Source organism: Actinia tenebrosa, unplaced genomic scaffold (assembly GCF_029948245.1).
Source record: "Actinia tenebrosa isolate PJP-AT-01 unplaced genomic scaffold, QUT_ActTen_1.0 PGA_scaffold0__85_contigs__length_37466705, whole genome shotgun sequence".
Taxonomy (NCBI): Eukaryota; Metazoa; Cnidaria; class Anthozoa; order Actiniaria; family Actiniidae; genus Actinia; species Actinia tenebrosa.
In genome coordinates, this window is record NW_028292569.1 from 25,084,683 (window position 1) to 25,103,987 (window position 19,305).

A 19,305-nucleotide genomic window follows, 5' to 3' on the forward strand; every position below is an offset into this window, starting at 1 on the left:
GACCAATTTGAATAACTATATTGTTCTGGACTGACTAGCGACTGACTAGCCTCCTGTTCATTTAAGTAAAAAGGCCTTTTCACGTGTATGAGAAGCTAGTCAGTCGCTAGTCAGTGCGGAACAATAGTTATTCAAATTGGTCGCCATATTTGGATTTGGTGTATTGTCGGGAGTAGTTTCAAATTCAAAACATGAAAGCTGAGATTGAAAGGTATGCTGGGAAGTGACAATCATTTTCAGATATATTCATTTAAGATACACGTACAGTCGATATGAAACGTGTTGGCGGCTCCCATGCTCTCCGTCAGTGCAACAATTAGGCTATTTACCAATTTGGGATCAGCCCCGTCGGGACCACTGAGTTATTCGTTTCCTCGTGTTTTAACTTTTTATATCTTGCATTCGCTTTATTTAACGTAACTTTCCTGTTTCTACATTTTATCTTTTATATGGTCAAGTGAAAGTTTCTAAATGAAAATAAAATAAATTTAACAAATTATCGATCATATGTATCATGCATCGTATGTATCATAATATAATTTTGTATTCAGCTTACCGTATATATATTTAATGAGTAATATCTAATCAGAAATATGCAGGGCTATCTTTTTTACACAACCTTGTCACGTTTGGTAGAAAATAGTGTTATTTCCCAGTTTTTCATTTTTGTTCGTTCTTCTTCTCCAAATCGTTTCCACACCACACGAGTTCTTGTCCTTTCTCGTTCCAGTTCGTCAGAACAATCACACACACCGATTCGCCTGCGATCCCTAGTGATTGTGTTTACCATCCTTTTCTTTCTGTATCCGCTTACTTGTTCGTTGGTATCGCCATGGCGTCCTCTCATTGTATACATTGTCATTATTCTTCTTTGACATTTCTGCCAGAATGAGCCGCTGTTTGGACCGGAGGTAGAAGACGTTTCAATATCTCTTGCTGTCTTGTCATCATCATCGTACCTTGAATGCTGTTTTTGTTTTACTTCGAATTTCGAAACAGAATTCTCACCAGCTTTTGTTCCATTTTTCCTCCTTTTTGATTTTAGTTCATTCGCATTGTTCGGCTTTGCTTCATGCGAATAATATTCAGCGCTTCGGTCAGGACCTTGACAACTGCTACGCCTATTGGCAGTTCGATTGCTATCCAGATCATCATTTAACAAATTTTCGAGTGAGCGGGTCATTCTTCTGTTGAGATTGACATCAGATCTCTCAAACTGCACCGGGTCATTACTAAAACCTCCACGAAAAATTTCTCGCGACCTTTCGTTAAAGAAAGCAGTAAGTTCCAGCATCGAGAGTTCACTTTTTCGAGTCCTATTCCTCGTATTCATGGCGGTGGATCTGTATCAACCACTAAAACGCCGTCTGAGTCGGCTGTGTAGTGATGGTGTGTTCACAAGGTTTATATAGGACTGAGTCGGTTCCAATCTACCATAAAGGTTTTTCAGAATCACAGCAGTTTTAAGTAGCTTTCGTGTAGTCAAGGTAAATAAATAAATAAATAGATACCATATGATATTTAATTAACAGAGTTTCTGACGGATTCCGCCCTTCCCAAAAAGGACCAAAAAACCCAGGGGTGGGAGAGGGGAGGAGAGGGGAGGGGAGAAGGGTGGACAACACTAATCCTTTAAGGGTTTGGAATTCGAAAGAAATATTTATTTGGAGCGTCTCCTACCCCTCTCACTCTAAAATGCGAGCCAAAAAGCCGCTCTTATAGTGATCCAATAACGGCTTTAATGGGCGTGGAATTGCGAAAGACCTTTGTTAATGGGCCCCTAAGAACACAACTGGGAGCTTAAAGGAATGAGAGAACCTTGAGGTTTGCGCCATGGCGACACATCTTGAAAACCGCTGCATATTACCATACTTGAAAAATAGCATTTTCGCAAGGCATTCGACTCGTTTGCACCGCCAAAAGATTGCTGAAGAACACGACCAATCACATCGCTGCTTCACATTATGAACAAATGCCACGCCCATTCATCAATTATGATTTAAGAGGGTTGTTGTATTGCAGCGATTTTTTGTTCTTTGATGATACAAAATAATAGGAGGTGAAATAGGCCCTTTGCAGCCTAGTAATCACGTGCTGGAGAGCAAACACACTTTCTACAACCTGTTTCGAGAGATCGTAATAAAACAGCATTTCGTAACACACTCGTTACACATCGTTTCATTCAGTTCTTTACAAGTAGCTAAGAAGAATCAACAATTTAAAAAAAGAACGACAGTACAGACACGTGACAGCGTATCACGCGAATGGGCGAATTTTTCTGGAAAAACTAAGCAAATATGAAATATTTTAAGTAATTATTTATGGCAAGAATTCAACAGTCTGATTGCATGGGACTAAAACCAAACTTTTTTCCCGCCGAAATATTGACCAGTGGTTCGCGCTTTAAAGAAAATGAGTGTAATGGGAAATGAAATAATAAGGCATGTCACAGTAAAGCAAAAGCCTGATTCACACTAGCGTCGTAGTCGTAACCGCAATCATAAACGCACGAAGCTTAAAATCAAGTGTGTATCTAGTCCAGAGCACGCACGGTACTGATTTTATTTTATTTTTGAGACATAAATTAATAAGTTAGTGAGAAAAGAGGGTGACTTTCCAACAATCTATTCCCATACCCCTGTATTTGTCATTTCAGCCGTTGGAAGATAAATTAAGCCTTATTTGCGAAAATAACAGTGCATATTTGTCCACATTCGAATTTGCTTCTAGGCTGTAGGGTGATTGGTTTGGTCACATGACCAGCCTCGACACAAATCATGTTGGGATACTGTTAAAAAATCAAAACAAAAATAGAAAAATCAACATCAAAATAACGAAAACAAAAATCAAACCAAACCAAAGACAAACATAAAAAATCCAGAAACAAATATAAAAGAAGCAAAGATAAAACAAAATAAACATAAAAACAAAGACAAAGATGAAAACTTTTTGATTTACTCTTATTGATTTGCATTAAGAATATGCAGAAGAATGCTCAGAACACTTACTTCATTATCATCAAAGTCTGACATAGTTTTGGCCTTCTCCTGCCAAGGATTCCACACAACTGATGAAAAATAGACAAATTAAATAATAAAGACTAGAACAAGACTTTTAAAAACAATTGAGCTTTTTGTCAAGATGTCTTTTTCTGAGCAGCCCTGATCATAACTTTTCTTTCTTTTTTTCATTCACTCTTTTTATTTTTCTCACCATCATCATGATTCTCATTTTTATCATCTTCCTTATTACCATCATCATAACCATCATTATATCATCATCATTACCATCATCATATCATAATCCTTATCATCATCAACATCATATCACCATCAATCATCAAACACCATCACCATCATCATCAGCATCACTATCAGCATCATCATCATCATCACCATCACTATCAGCATCACTATCAGCATCATCATCATCATCATCATCATCATCACCATCATCATCAGCATCACCATCATATCACAAACTAACCAGTATCAGGCAGGTTTATTTTCTCTACCATGAGATCATTTCCACCTCCAGCTTTGGTTATGATGTGCTTGTCTGGTGTGTTTTCATAAACTCTAAAAACAAATATACATTCGATTCATACATACATTGATAACTTAAGGATGATAACTGGAATTGAAACATGGTGAACACAGCCATTCTCTAATTTATCAAGGACATTTCAAAGATGGTTATGATGTTTGCATGGACAGTTTAGTATGCAATCCACTGACAACTCAGTGGTAGCATCACTATTTGAATCAGGATCGACTAACCAACCATCTACCATACATGGAACCCTGAAAAATAATCTAGTTATGGTGTGTAAGTTTTCTTATCTCACCTGTCAGTTAGACAGTCAACAGTAATGGGTTCGCTTGTTTCTGTAAATTTCTTGCATTCTCTTATCTAATAGATGGGAAAGACGATAATTTTTGCTAATATTTAGTCAAAGTTCAAGTCTCATCCCTATTGTTAAAGCTACCCCCACCCCACCCCTCTTTGTGCCCATTTTATTCAAGGTGCCAAAATTTATTTTTAATTAGAAGAGTATGGTGAAAAGTCTAAGTAGACGATATTCAGATACCTTGTCAACATAAGCCAATCCATTAAAACCAGATACTGTTACCATAGTAACATCAGGTACTTTAAAGTAGGTATGAAACAGGGTTGTGAAGTCAAAGGGCTTGTCATCTAAAATGCAAGGAAATTATTATTCACAAATTTATTGTGATGCGCATAGGATTCAGGCCCATTGCTAGGGGTGGTTAAATGGTTCAAATGAACCCCCCTCTCCTATACAGAAAAAATGCAATAAGGTCCAATAGCTAAGATTGGTAGAAAAAGGAATTTCCCCTTTCGAGGTCCTAGTGATGGGCCTACATGGAATTTTGTGAATTTCCCTTCAAAGTGTAGTAAATAGAAACCTTTTATGACCTGTACATTTTCAATGTATATTACCTTTATTTTCGACATCAAAGTTAATAGCCAGCTTGTTTTGTCCAACTGTAACAGTGTAAACTAGTTTAAACCTAGAGTAAAATAAATCAGAAATCATCAAATATTCAGTGAGCTTCAGCAATGTACAGCCTTAATAAGAACTTTACCTATAGTTCCACATTTGTCTAGTGAAATCAGAATCTTCCAACACAAATCTAGCAATAGCACAATCATTTTTGATCTGAAAATAAAAACAGAAAATGCTGAAATATTTTAAATATATGCAAGAATAGTTTTTAAATGTTTAAAAAGTTTTTTAATTTCAACAGCTAATTTTGCATAAACTTGAAATGATTCTTGCTATATACTTCATTACAGTGCAACGTGCAAAAGCATGACCACAAACAAGCTCTTATATGCCTTATTTGGTAAAGGCGGCCAGACTTGTATCAAAATATATTGGTTTAATGTATGAAAGCCCATGCATATAAATATGAAAGTAAATTAAATGTGGTCACATTTTTGCACATTGTGCTCTTGTTTCAAATAAAATAATAACGATAATAATAATTATTTAATATTTATTATATAAAGATGAAGAATGGTTTGTCTGAAATGACTTCCTTACAATACTGAGCATCAAGCAATATTTTCTTACCTTTGCTTCTCCATCAAGATTCCATTTGCAAATTCTAGCAAATCCATGCTGAGGACCAAGGTCCCATGGACCAAAATTTGCTATAAAAAACAAAAGGATTTAACAGTCTTACAGTCATTTTCCCAATGGGTTTTTGTTGGGAAGAAAAGAGGTCTACTGCTCAGTTTAATACTTACGAAACACCACAGGAACCCCACCCCTGATTGCTTTCTTGCCATCAAACACAGCCTTCTTGCTAAAAAAATGAAAGAATGATTACTGTAAGTCTGTGGGAATTATGAGGATGCAGTGTGCAATAATATGAGACACAAAGTAGGTGCATAAAAATATGCTATTACTGTATATGTCAAGGGCAGATTCTGGGAGCACATCTTAGTTACTATCCAACCCCCCACCCATGTCTAGAAGTGCCTTGGCATTTCCTTTTTTGGGGTAAGGAGGGGGGAGGGGAGGGGGAGAAGGCAGGGGGAGGGGGAGGGGTGTAAGAATGGAATTTTTTCGAATATACCTCAGAAATAGCATTTCATTATCCTTGCATTTCCATGACGTAATTGATGCACCTAAAAGCAGAAAAGGGAGATAAACGATACAACAAAGTATATTCTAGTCAATACCACCCGTTCCCCTTCCCCCTCGCCTGCATGCTTCAGCTATGAAATTTTCCAACAGGTTTTTAATAGAGAGGCTCGAATGAGCATGTTCGTCTTCCTATTAAAGAAGTAACTTATAAACTCTTTGACTGAACCAAACTTTTAGCTAACGAGTCGAGCTTACAAACCAAACAAGTTCTTTACTTTACATTATTTAGTTTTTTTTAAGTTTTAAGAAGTGGACTGAGCTGCTATGATTTGGTTTAAGCATAACGTACCGTGTAGGAATATTTCTGCAGAGTCGCCGTCTGGTGCTTTGAGAAAAACAGAATCCGCCATGTTGATCCTTCACGTGGAATGAGTCTTACCGCTGACCATCGGGATTATTTGGCGCTCCGTTTTCTCTGAAGTCAGGGCGGGAGGAGGGGGCCTGCTAAATTCCTTCAATGACAGCACTGACTGAGTCAAGATGTTACAGTGAAAACAATATGGGTTAATTAAGCCACAAACTTAAGCCAATAATCAAGCAACGAAGCCTAGTTTACATTAGCCTGAGCGCAGAACGAATTTAGGCTAAGTTTACATTTCTGATTTAAAAGTGCATTAATCTAGGGGGGAAGGGGCCGGGGGTCATCAAAGCATTTTGAGAATGATACCTCCTTGGCCTATGCCAGATCGATAATGGATTGTTCAATAATCAGATAACGATTGGATAATAAATTATAAACCCGGTTTTGACTCGACCCAAGGTGAAATTACAAATTTCAGACAAAGAATGGTAGTTTAAAAAAAAATTAATCTAATAATTTTGTTTGAGGATTAGTGTAATTATAATAGGAGTTTTACACGAAATATCGTCAAAACAGTTTTTCCCCTTTTAGTTCCCCTGCTCTAAAACCGTATTAAAACACGGTGCCGTCCACTTTGAACTCTTTGCTCTTGGGATTATTGGCCACGATTCCCCTGTCCCCTGGGATCCAGAGGGTGTTTGATGTTTTGAAGGCACAGGATTGAGAAATATAACTCTGGAGACCCGGCAGGTTGATTGGTCATTATTCAATGCGTGCGCTTCACACACACACACACATATATATGTATATATATATATATTGTAGAAAATAATTTGTTTTTTTGATTAATTAGAATAATTAAAAGTTGATAAATAAGACTATGCATCGTTGTCTAGCTTGGGTACAAACAAGCACCATATATCAAGGTATGATGAACAAACGATGTAGTTATACCCAAGCTAGACCAGAATTCACCAGTGTTCACTATCAGAAAATGTCTATGAAAACCCAAATTACTTTGGATTTTCATGAGAAGATTTGATGTTGTCGGCATGCTCGAAAACATATCCCTTATCAAATGGAATAGGAAGACAGATCGGAATGGACTCCATTTTTGGGTAAAATGTGACTTCTCCACGAACCAAAGTAGAAGTAAACCTGTTCCAATCTAGTGGTCCCGTGTTTCCCCACTCCAAGGAGCTCACACCCAATAAAGGCCATGCATCGGTTGAGCAATACTGATAAACATAGAGCCGCCTTTTCTTTTCAGATAAGTTTGCCGCTGACCCATGGATGGCTTGAACGTGGTGCAGGCTCACTCCTCCAGAGGGAACCTCAAGATGAACTGCAGAGCTTGGATCAAATCTTGAGTCGTTTATAGCTGATGCAAATTCGCCATCTTTGAAGTGTGATAGCAAAGGACCTCTATGTGATTTTGGAACGACTTGAAGACATCCTGAGAAAGAAGGAGAAGGGAAAAGAAAAACTAAGAAAATTATTTTTTGCCTGAAAAGTACTCAGTGCTCATTCTCCGCAGCCGGGTTCCCTGTGGTTAATAAAGTAAACGTCTTTACATCTGAATACAAACCGTTTTCTTTGGTTGTGTCGTCGATAGACACACAAGCCATGAGGATCTTTTGATTGGTGTGAGGATTAAAAGCCCAGTCTTGATGCCACTTGATTGGGAACCCTGTACCTTTTGGTAACTTAAGGTTGACTTTGTCTTGCTTTATGTACCGAATATTTGGACCAATCTGTAAAGTAGGTCAAGTACCAAGAACGTATTATAAGCTTTGCAATAAGGTCTTGCACATGTAGACTGCGAGGAATTTCTACTTTTCCATCTAGAACAGTCTTTAGACTAAGTAAAGACGAGATTTTAGCCGAGTGTCGCTTCAAATTCGCCTTCACTTCCCGCGCTTCCACAATAGGGAAAAAAAATGCAACAAATGCAAGGTCAAGATGTGCCATCATCCTCTTTCTAAGTATCCCCTCCCCTCCCTTCCCCGGCGGTTACCTTAAATGTTTTGCCTACCAGCTGTTCGACGATATCCAATAAGCGTTCATGACGAATTGTGTCTTCAAAGACAGGGAAAAGTAACGAGGGAATGTGTACACGCTGTAGCATCGGGTTTTCAGGGGTGTGATGTGGATCCAACGTGAAATGGTTGGTTGATTTGGTCATGGATCTAGCCCTGGAATAAAGCAGAGGATAGTTTCAATGTTTGGATCTCAATTAAAGAAAGGTGCGTTTTTCATTTGGTGGGGGGAGGGGGCTGGGGATTCATAGGGGAGAGTCATTTGAAATTTTGTGTAGGGTCAAACCTTTTTTATTTTTATTTTGGCAAAAGCTGTTTCCTTTTTGATTTAATAGGAGGGTCATGCATTTCTTACCGAGTTAAAGGGGGAGGGTTACAACCGCTTTTAAGTTAACTGTGAATCCCCCTGTAAAGAAACCCCGTTCCTTTCCTAACTTAACATAACAGTCACCACAATCATTATATCCCGAACATAATGACCACCATCAACTGACCACCATCGTCGAAAATCGGCAGACATTTAGTGCCCTGGACTGTGCGATACACTCAGATACAGTTTGTTTGTCTTATCACAATGACCTTGCTCATCATTCGAGTTTCCTGTACCTTTGTCGTTAGAGAGTCCGACTAGAATACGAAAGTCGGTCGTGGGACCAATTCCCTTTTGTCTGGAGCAGGCTCTGAATTTTTACTTGTCTCCGCACTATTTTCTACATATATCATATATCAATGATCACCATCCTAAGAGTACTCCACTTCAACACTAATACCACTGTCTCCACCACAATCACCAACACTACCACTAAAGAACACTGAACAAGAAACAATACCTTCACATTCACCGTTTACCCCCCCCCCCAAAAGAACTAAGAATACTATCACGATATATCATCATTCCCCCCTGCTTCGCGCTTCGCCACCACCACCACCAACAATGACAATACCCAGCACAATCATAAAAACAAATGTTGTAAACCGTTGCTTACTTTTCCTCGCATTCATCAAGGACATCCTTCATCCTTTGAATGTGTTCCTTGTCGAATACATCATTCACAACGACGTATCCTTCGTTTTCGAACTGCAAATAAATATTACCATTACAATTGTATTATGATATAAAAAAAGGCTTTAGCTGGCCACAGGAACATTAATTAAGCAATAGAAAACTTTTTCCGTGTTTACATAGCCTGATAGCAACACGAGGGGAGATTGGGAGAATTCTCGACAGTTATGCAAACCCGAGACGTAGTCGAGGGTTTGCATAACTGTCGAGAATTCTCCCAACCCCTCGAGTGTTGCTATCAGGCTATGTAAACACAAAGAAAAGTTTTCTATTGCTTTTATAAAATAAATACTAAGGGAATACATTTTGGGGCATTTTTTTCCTCGAAAAAGACTGTAAATTTTTGAACTTGTACCGGGAAAACACGAAAGTTGTGACGTTACAACTGTTTACATATTCTCATGCAAACATGGCTATCAACCAATCACAGCGTGCGTACTATTTAATCTATTTTATAAAAAAATATAACATCAAACGGCCTCAAATCGCGCTGAAACTTCGCCAGAAGACTGCAAAAGGTACAGAAAGCGACTGCAGCAAATTATTCAGTGAAACGTTTGATTTTCATATCTTTATCCTAACTCCCATATATTCCCTTATTTAAAGCTATGACAGGAACCTTGTTTTGGGCTGCCTTTGGGTTCGTGTATTTAAAGTAAACCTCAGCTCTCCCTCTTCGTCTTTTAATGTGTATAATAATAATAATAATAATAATAATAATAATAATGATAATAATAATAATAATAATGATAATAATAATAACTTTATTAATGTCTCTATTTCTTCTAGCCGGGCACAAGTGCCCTACTAATCGGGGAGACAAAAAATAAATAAAGAAATAAAGAAATACAACGTGAATTATTCATGAGTTTGATAAATATAATTATAATTTATGACTATCTGAATATAATGTAACGTTATTATCGGCATGAAATATGACTATACAAATATAAATATAATATACTAAAATTTATTTGACAGCTCGGTCAGATCTAGTCTCCCTCGCATCCGTTTTTAGTGTCGGTCGTCACGCAACACTAAAAACGGATGCGAGGGAGACTAGGTCAGATCCAGCTTCCTAATACCTTTTTTGAAAGCCTGAAGAGATGATGATGACCTTAGTGATGTATTGAGCTTAGACCACAAGTATGGTCCAAAATACCTAAGACTATTCCACCCATACTTAACTGTAATATAACTAGTAATAGAAAAATCTGTGTTCCTTAGGTTATACTTATGAGAGGGAGAATCAAATAGATCAATCATAGTTTGAGGTAGCAGTCTGTTTTTGATCTTGTACATGAATACTGCAATGTTCTGTAGCCTTTTATTGTACAGCGTGGTGAGCTTTGCTCTCTTCAGTAGTTCTTCAAAGGATGATTCGTAGTCGCAGTAAACAGCCCTTAATCCTCTATGATTGATGCGTTCTAATTTGCTTCTGTCACTGGCTTTGCAAAAGTGCCTGACCAAGCTGCAGTAGTTGAAGTGTGGTAAGATTGCAGACTTCTAAATCTGTAGTTTTGCATGGATGGGTATTAACTTGCGTGGTCTCGTTAGGATTCCTACCTTCTTGCTTGTTGTGGTGCAAATAGCTGATATATGGTCAGTGAAAATTAAATCCTTGTCCAAGATGACTCCTAACAACTTTAATTTGTCTTCTTGAACTGTGCTTATGTTATCTATAAATGTATCTCTTATGTCCTGTTCTTGTTTCTTTCTCGTCATCACAATCACTTTATATTTACTTAAATTACCTTCAAGATAGTTCCCTCTATACCACTTTGCTGTGGTCGTTCCGTCTTGTTCCAATGTATTAATTACTTCTTCCACTTTAAGGCGTGAGGTATAAAGTTGATGGTCGTCCGCGTACATCGAGAGTTGTGATGTTATTTTTTCATAAAACAAGTCAAATATGTTCCACATGGCTGGCCCTAGACTACTACGAAAGTCATGCAGACGATCATTTTAGCCTTCCCGTGTTCCCCCCAATTTAAACACACACATATCGAAAATTATGATCCAAATTCCCTCTATTCCTGGCCTTACCTGTGCTTTCTGTGCAATGGTTAAAGCAAATCGATTTGATGCTGGTGCGTTGGTCGACTGTAATCGTTGTTGTGTTTGGACAGGATTGTTGGAAATCGATCGAACACGAACGGGTACGACTGAACACATACACCTTATTGTGCTATTAACACGAAATTTGAGTGAAAAGAATGCCATTTTACTTATTTAAAAGACTGAAAGTACTGCAACATACAAGCCCTGGCAGGAAAACAGTGAATACGACACCCGGGACAATAGCACGTGACTCGTACGTGACTCTTTAGTTTCTATAACATTCACAGGGAACCTAGTCTCCCCCACAGCCGCTTTCAGTGTCGTCACGCAACGCTTTCTCCCCTCAGATCGGCGCTGTAAACTGATAGCCGATTAAATTCAAAACAATAACCGTTGGTGTTTTGTTTCTTATGGGTTGCCTGTGGTGTGTAACGCACTTTCTAGTATTTACTAGAGAGTGCGTTACCAACGGTTATTGTTTTGAATTTAATCGGCTATCAGTTTACAGCGCCGATCTGATCACAGCGCAGATCGGATTACAGCTTAATGTAATAAGAAACCGATCACAACTCAGGAAACCCACAAAGAGCAAAGTTACTTTTCTAAAAGAAGCAAAAAAATACTCTAGCCGGGTTCCCTGTGTAACATTGTGTCACAGGATCTGGAGACTACTATCAAGGGTCGAGGCTGAATGCCTCCGCATCAGCCTCATAACTAACGACCAAAAAACGAAGGTGATGATATCTGGCATTTCCTCTGATTCCTCTCTTCTCCTATATATATATAACATCAACATATTCAAAACAAAGCTCAAGACATATTTGATTTGAACTTGTTTATCAATAATATAGTTTTATTCTAGATGGCATTTTGCTTCTTATCTAAATTCATGTGCGCTAGTTTCAATTTACTTTTGTAGTTTTGTATTTATATTGGATTACATATATTTCATTAGTTTTATTTTCTTTTTCTGCTTTTATAATTTTCACTTTTTATTGTAAAAAGCATTGAGTTTTAGAAATGCGCTTTTAAGAAATAAAGGTATTATATGTTTATACACTTGATTGCAAAAAGGTTGTAGTATACATTTATACATATATCTAATGAGATGCAAGATATCAAATGAGATGCAAAACTTAAAAAGTAACTTATTTGGTCTTATTTATCTTCTATTGTATCAGAGACAAGTATTGCACAAAGTCAAGTTAGAAAAGTATTTTCCACAAAATGTATTGGCTAAATGTAAGCAATCGTATTTAAGCATGTTTTACGTTCTGCATCTCATTAGGTATCTGTATAAATGTATACTACAACCTTTCTGCAATCAAGTGCATATATATATATGTATAAGCAGATTTGCTTGTTGGTTTTTTCCTCAGCTTCGATGATTTTCAATGCTACGATTTTCCTCCCACCTTAAAAATGAACATTGAATCAAAAATCAAAACTTTATTTTGATCGCGAGATTAGGGCCACAAGTGGGATTAATAGCCCATGTAAAATTAAAGAGCACGATTATTTTTTTAATAATTTTAACTACTCGAACACGTTTCCAATGCTATTAAACCAAAGTTCTTATACAATAGAACATGACTTTTTAAATAACACTAAATCCTTGGTATAGATTGAAAATGGCGAGCCATATTTAAAATCGCTTAATTTTGATAATTAAAACACGGAAGCAGAATGTCTACTGCAGTATTCATTGTTTTTCCAGTGAAATTCAATTTGGAAAATAAATTTTCTGCTGTTCACATGCTTCGATATTTAAAGGTTATATGTGTTTTAGTTATATCCGAGTTTCTAGGGGTTAGCAACAATTTTTTTCCGAGTTTCCACCTTTAACCGGTTTAACAGATAATAACAGCGCGTCAGCTTTCGAGTCGTCGCCGGCTGGAGAAGTAATCGGCGTACCCAGCTTTTCTTTTAACTCCCCAGCCATCGTCAGGAAAACCTTATCAACATTCGTACTATCCTTTGCACTAGTCTCTATAAAAGACATATTTACATCCTCAGCGAATGACTTGGCTGTTTTGTAATCAACCTGTCTCCTTCCGACAACGTCGCACTTGTTTCCAACTAACATTATATTGACCGCCTCGCATGAGTTTTTCCCTACTTCACCCATCCAGCCATCGAGATGTAGAAAAGAGTCTTTATCGTTGACATCATACACTAAAATGACTCCATGGGCGCTTCGATAATACGCCGTTGTTAGGGTTTTAAAACGTTCTTGGCCAGCTGTATCCCATATCTGTAGTTTGACAGTTTTTCCACCGACTCGTACAGTTCGTATTTTGAAGTCTACTCCTATCGTACTGATGTAACATTCATTGAACGAGTCGTCAGCGAAGCGAAGAAGAAGGCTTGATTTTCCTACACCAGAATCGCCTATCAGAAGAAGCTTGAATAAATAATCGTATTCCTGATTCATGTCCGAAAAGCCTTGCATGTCAAAACAGTTTCTCTTTGAATATGAATACTTCCTTCTTACTGAACTGAATAGAAACCTCGCTTGATCCGTAAATCTTTAGTCCACTCCTTCGCAAATAAAAGCAAAAGATACACCTTCATGTAATTCCAAAATTTGTTTTTCCTCGTGTGTTTTGTCAGTTTATAGGTTGATACTCGTCTTTTTTGATCGGCTTAGCTTTGCTTATTCGAATGGAATAATTACTCAAAGGTTTCGATTCTTTGTCGAGGTAAAAAAATGACCTTTCGTGGCGTTCCTTTGTGTCTGTTTTCTGGTACCAGTGTGACATGGATGACAGAACACGATCAACATGCTTGATTTTAGAATTACATATCAGTCTTCGATGACTAAAGAAAATTCAACAATGGAATATAATCAGTCCTAAGAAACCGAAAATATGAACCGAAAATGCTAATACCAGCCCTGGCTAGATAATTAAGGACAGTCGATAGCTTCTACCACAGGGAGTCCAACGCAAAAATAAAGAGGAATTAATCAATCTCATTCCTGAGTCCACGTTCCTCTTGGACAGAACCGCACTCGTCGGTAGGTCTTAACTATACCGTTCTTGAACTGTATCGTACTGTATACACTGTATGTACTTAGTGTCATCAGATGTCCTGTACAATCAGTGTATCATCAGTGTAGTATCAAAGTTATGACGTGATTCTCTTTTTGTCGATCTTGGAGTAACTTTGGATAAAACCTCTAGGACGTCATGCAGCTTTGTTGAAGCTCCTGTAGTTTGTTAGACCCTGTAGGTCTCGTTTCTCGGTGCTAACCAAGAGGAACGTGGGCTCCAAATGTGCTCTAAACTCGTTTCTACGAAAACAAAGGACACAAAAAAGTTACAGGGAAAACGATATTCAAATTTTCCAAAAATGTAGAAAAATGCGAAAAACGGTCACCCATCCTGGTACTAACTTCACCCAACCGGACTTGACCCAGTGTTAATGAAGCCAAAGTATTTTTCCACTGGGCCACGGTTCCAGGTAAATCAGCATAACAATAGCCGTGAAAACAATGCACCGGATAGACTAGACTTTTTAACATTATTTTTTCAACCGATTCCGTGCGTGGCAGAGATGCAAGGGATTAGCCGATATGGTCTGGGGGCCGGCTGGTCTCTCCCCTGATGCTTCGGCTAGAACATTTTCTTGCGTAATTCGTACACCCAAGGGCAGAAGGATTTAATCGCCGTCAGGTCCGAAGTCCATACGCCGCCTCAGCTCTGCGGATGTCTCGGGGGTATGGCAAAGTTGAATCGATTAAAATTTTTTTTTGTCGGTGGATTCAAGCCCCATCGTATCCAGATACGATTTAAAAAAATGCATATTATTATCATTTTAGCGATATCTTTTTAGTAAGAGTGAATACTATTTTTTTTGCTCATAATTAGCATAAAGTATTATTATTATTATTATTATTATTATTATTACATTACTACTACTGTTAATTGAAAAGCATTCTCTATCGGAAAGATCTGGTGCATTTTTCTGAATTGAAATGGTGCCTGGGAACAGTTTAACAAGAATTTTTGTTTATTTGGTACTGCGACTACTGCATGACTACCCAAAGGGGCCAGCATTTCCCAGTCCTCGCGCACAAATAAGTGCCCAACACTGACCCCCACTTGTTTCTGTCCAAGTGCCTCTTCGAGATAAAGATCAATTTTCCTCCTTTGCAGGCTAGGGCAAGACAATTATAACTTACAAACACGTTATGAATTTTTCCTTCTCTTCAGTCTAAAATGAAATAAAAGAATAACAAAAACAAAAAAAACAACAACAACAACAAAAAAACAAGCTTACAGGTTCCGCCTTTCCAAGAATCTTCGATTACCATTAATACCATACGTTACAAATGATTGGATGGTTTGAACTTAAAAATTAATAGGAAGCCATTTCAATGTTGAAGTTTCATGGCGTGACTATGAATATTGGATGAAAATGGATAAAAAGCTTGTGGTAATAAGCCATTTTAGTGTTGACTGCGATTGCATGCATAACATGATTTATGAAATGGATGTAAAATTAGTGGGAAGCCATTTGAGTGTCGAAGTATCATGGCGGACCAGATGAACTGGATAAGAAATGAGGGCAAATCATTTCAGTGTTGAATCCGTGTCATAACATTCACCAATATTGCTAATTGGATGAAATCGATGAAAAATATTGAGAAGCCAATTTAGTGTTTAAATATCAAGGCCTGTACATGTGACATACCAACCGTGTTTCATGGCTGAAGCAAGGCAATAAAGATAATATAATTGGAACCCATTTCAGTGTCACAGTATAACAGACTAAATTAATCCCCATCGTTCAGGATATTTTCATATACGCAAATATGAGAAACGCCTTAGTTCTAATCGCTGTGAGACATAGAGGTACATAATTATTCGTCGAGTGTTCAAAGATTCTATGATAAAGTAGCTTTTCATGATTATTGCATGAGACGATAAAACTGATTTATTCTCAACGTAATAAAGAGTGAATAAGTAATACGTCGAATGAAAAGAAACACTCTTTGCACGTAGTTTACTTGGACTGTCGTTTCTACAAAGACGTCGTTGAACGGCACGCTATAAATAGAAGCTGGTAGTGGCTCAGATTTTTTTCCCTATCAAGACAGCTGATCAAGGGTAAGAGTCTCGTAATATTCAGTTTTCGATTTACAAGGCGAAACTTCAGGAAAAAAAAGTAAGATTATTTCTCTTTTATTATAATTAATCGAAAATTTTTAATAGGTTTAAAAAATTTTACCCATTACATCAATGAACGACGTAATTTTAACTGAATTTTATTATTTGTAGTTAATAATTTTGTCTTTATATAAATATTTTTTTCTTCATCGTTTCTAGCTACGTGCAAAATAAACCTCAGAGAAAGAGTAGGATCTATTCTTGAGAAGACCGATTAAATTAATTCCTATCCTTCTCGGCTTTTTCTTCATTGTTTCTAGCTACGTACAAAATAAACCTCAGAGAAAGAGTAGAATCTATTCTTGAGAAGACCCATTAAATTGATTCCTATTCTTCTCGGCTAAGCTATTAAATTTATAACCACTTAATTAAGCCCGGGAAATCCATCGCAGCTAAAACAACTCTCGAACTAGATTTAAAAACCTTTTTTAGAAATCATTGGTGGCTTGTTTTTGACGAGAAATGATAGCAGTGTTAGTTGCCAAGCCCAGCCAGCACACATCCCGTACTCCCACTTCTCTAGGTTCTCACAAAATATATCTCAGTATTTTCTATTACCGAAACATAATATGCTCCCAAAGAATTTGCAAGAATACCGGATTTTTCTTATCTGAATTCCCGACTTCCGTCCACTCATTTTAATTAAGCTGACAGCTTTCCTATGAGTAAAGATTATCTATTGCAAAGATGCAGTCAGAAAAGCCGGGTTTCTTGCGGACGACAGAAAAATCGTCACCGCACGTGGCGCCAGCTTGGGACTCTTAAAATTAATCTTACAGTCTTAATTGGAATTGCAGTAATATTAAACTAAGAAAAAAAGAAATTAGTAAAAAAGAAAAAAAAGAAAAAAGAAAAAGATTTAAAACTAAGGTCCATACTTTTGTCATATGGGGATCAGGAGAATCTCAAATTGAACCCTGTATGAACGGTTAAATCGATTCCCCGCCCTATCCCGGGACCGGGTTTCGATTGACTCATCAGTTTATAAAGATTCATGTTTTTAGCTCAAGTGTGCGCTCCAGAAAGTCCAAATTCACGTATGAATAGAGATTTCTTTAAAATGATAACTAGTAGAATTCTTTGTAATTCTCATTACAAATTCTCAAATTATTAATTTACGATTTCCTGTGAAAGGAACGCGCTCGACTTGATGATCAATCTTGGTCACAGCTTGAAGCCTGCCCTTTAGAGATTTTGCATTGAAGTTTCAGATACGATTATATTATTTAGGGCTCATTATGTGTTGGTGAAAAATTGAGGATATGTAGCCAAGTAATTGTGGGATTTGCTGTTCAAATTTAGCGATTTATATCGCTGTTGCGGCGTGGCATTGATCTTTTCTGGGATAGCAAATAAAAATGCACTATAATTTCAATTGCAAGCTCGTAGATTTTTCGTTGTGATTTTTACGCTATTTTTTCTATTTGCCCTGCACAAAGAAAGCACCATGCCGATTGACCTTTCAAGTAATTCCCTTACTAAGTATTAAACGCTGGGCTCAAACACGGGAGATGAGATTGCGCATCAAAATTCGCGTGATTTCTAAACTATCAGGAGTCACCATAGCAACAGCTTGTTTACTATCAACGTCATTGTTGAAATCTGGTATGACGCATCTTCAGAAAACCGATTTTTGTTTGACAAATTTCACGTACTTTCAAATCTCTTGTTGTCCATATTTTCTGTATTCTAATTTGTTGTTGGTGTTGGTGGTTTGTAAAGGGATCAGAAACGAAGTAGTAGTCAAAGTCATCCAGATCTCGCGACACGCGTATAACTAGAGCTTGATAGTGTTTGCTATATTGTGATTTGAGCTACAGATTACAATGTTCTAAATCCCTATTCAAATGTAGTTAATGTTGTTTACCACCACCAAGCTGTGAAACAAATGAGTCACATTCAAGCTTTTTTTCCTTACCCAAGTTTAATTCATAAATAACTAAGACAAAGACTAGCCCAAACTTCGTGAGATCTTTTGAAAATCGACATTGAATATGCTATGAAACTGGGAATTTTTTCTGAGTCTTTAAATTTCAGTAATTTGCAGCTTCATAAGTTACTTGATAAAATGCGAGGATCAGCTCATTTTGAAATAGCCTCAACATTGTTATGACAACAAACTAATATAAAACTAATCATAAAGCACAGCCGGAAAAAAAAAAATAAATAAATAAATAAACAAAAGAAATCCGATAACTTTTGCTAATTCTAAGCCATACACCAACTCTCCAGCCAATTCTTTATTCAAAATGCTTTTTGTTTTCCAAAATAGTAGATATTTTCGAATCATGTGTCTTGAATAATGAACATCCCTTGGGAGTCGTTTACATTGCTTGGAATTATAATTCCATTAGACTCAAAAATCAGAGAAGCCACGTAAACAATTCAAAAGTACTCAAGTTTTAATATCAAATTTTTGTAGGAATTAGTTTAATTCTCGAGCCCTTAATTTTGTTTCTAAGAGCTCTAGGATATGGAGTGAAAGATGTTTTGTAACCTCGTATTCTGGTCAGTATATTAAATAGATCTCAGTCTGGGCTTGAAGTTTGCATATAAACAATGTACTAGCTTGAGTCAAATTTGACTGAGTCAAATCGAAGCCTTGAGTGACTTTGAAGATTCCGGACAACACTGACTACATCCCGAGTTCCTTTTCCGCAATTCCAGATTCCCTTGGGCACGAACCAGCCGACTATAGACACTTCGACTCACCCAAAACTCTTCAACAAAGAAGGTTTAATTTCAACTGCACATCACGGCTCAGTCTTCACGAAGAATCCTACGAAATACACTCAGTTAGGTAAGTTTAACAAAAAATAGAATCTTTATGATTGAGGAAGAACTAAGCCTGATCAGTGTTAGCGTTCATAACATCAAAAACTGAGCTGTTTTCGTAGCGACCAACTGAACTATTAAACGCCAAGATGGAATTTTTATGCAGAAACTGTACTTAGTCTAATTTACACGAAATTTAGATTCCCAAGTTC

At 37.2% G+C, this 19,305-nt stretch overlaps 2 protein-coding genes and 1 pseudogene across 2 annotated transcripts; all 3 read right to left on the reverse strand.

Annotated features, from left to right (window-relative positions):
• Positions 1 to 2,534: 2,534 nt before the first annotated feature.
• Positions 2,535 to 6,343, reverse strand: LOC116306097 (uncharacterized). The gene is made up of 11 exons (XM_031716132.2): positions 5,970 to 6,343; positions 5,610 to 5,661; positions 5,278 to 5,336; positions 5,102 to 5,181; positions 4,611 to 4,684; positions 4,465 to 4,535; positions 4,091 to 4,197; positions 3,848 to 3,912; positions 3,487 to 3,578; positions 3,009 to 3,067; positions 2,535 to 2,788 (listed from the first exon to the last, which is right to left on the reverse strand). The coding sequence occupies exons 1-11, from the start codon at positions 6,028 to 6,030 to the stop codon at positions 2,672 to 2,674; spliced, it is 837 nt and encodes a 278-aa protein (XP_031571992.2). The 5' UTR covers positions 6,031 to 6,343; the 3' UTR covers positions 2,535 to 2,671.
• A 124-nt stretch (positions 6,344 to 6,467) lies between these two features.
• On the reverse strand, positions 6,468 to 11,395 carry LOC116306096 (uncharacterized). Its single transcript, XM_031716131.2, has 5 exons — positions 11,130 to 11,395; positions 9,007 to 9,098; positions 8,017 to 8,176; positions 7,570 to 7,735; positions 6,468 to 7,437 (listed from the first exon to the last, which is right to left on the reverse strand). The coding sequence occupies exons 1-5, from the start codon at positions 11,304 to 11,306 to the stop codon at positions 6,995 to 6,997; spliced, it is 1,038 nt and encodes a 345-aa protein (XP_031571991.2). The 5' UTR covers positions 11,307 to 11,395; the 3' UTR covers positions 6,468 to 6,994.
• A 1,183-nt stretch (positions 11,396 to 12,578) lies between these two features.
• On the reverse strand, positions 12,579 to 14,246 carry LOC116306094 (ras-related protein ORAB-1 pseudogene; annotated as a pseudogene).
• Positions 14,247 to 19,305: the final 5,059 nt, after the last annotated feature.

Coding starts and splice junctions, on each gene's coding strand:
- LOC116306097 (XM_031716132.2), bottom strand. CDS start 6,030: ATGGCGGATTCTGTTTTTCTCAAAGCACCAGACGGCGACTCTGCAGAA. Junction 4,536..4,610: donor AGACAAATGTGGAACTATAG/GTAAAGTTCTTA, acceptor ATTTTACTCTAG/GTTTAAACTAGTTTACACTG. Junction 3,068..3,486: donor AATAAACCTGCCTGATACTG/GTTAGTTTGTGA, acceptor ATTTTTCATCAG/TTGTGTGGAATCCTTGGCAG.
- LOC116306096 (XM_031716131.2), bottom strand. CDS start 11,306: ATGGCATTCTTTTCACTCAAATTTCGTGTTAATAGCACAATAAGGTGT. Junction 7,736..8,016: donor TGGATATCGTCGAACAGCTG/GTAGGCAAAACA, acceptor CCTACTTTACAG/ATTGGTCCAAATATTCGGTA. Junction 7,438..7,569: donor CGACACAACCAAAGAAAACG/GTTTGTATTCAG, acceptor CTTCTTTCTCAG/GATGTCTTCAAGTCGTTCCA.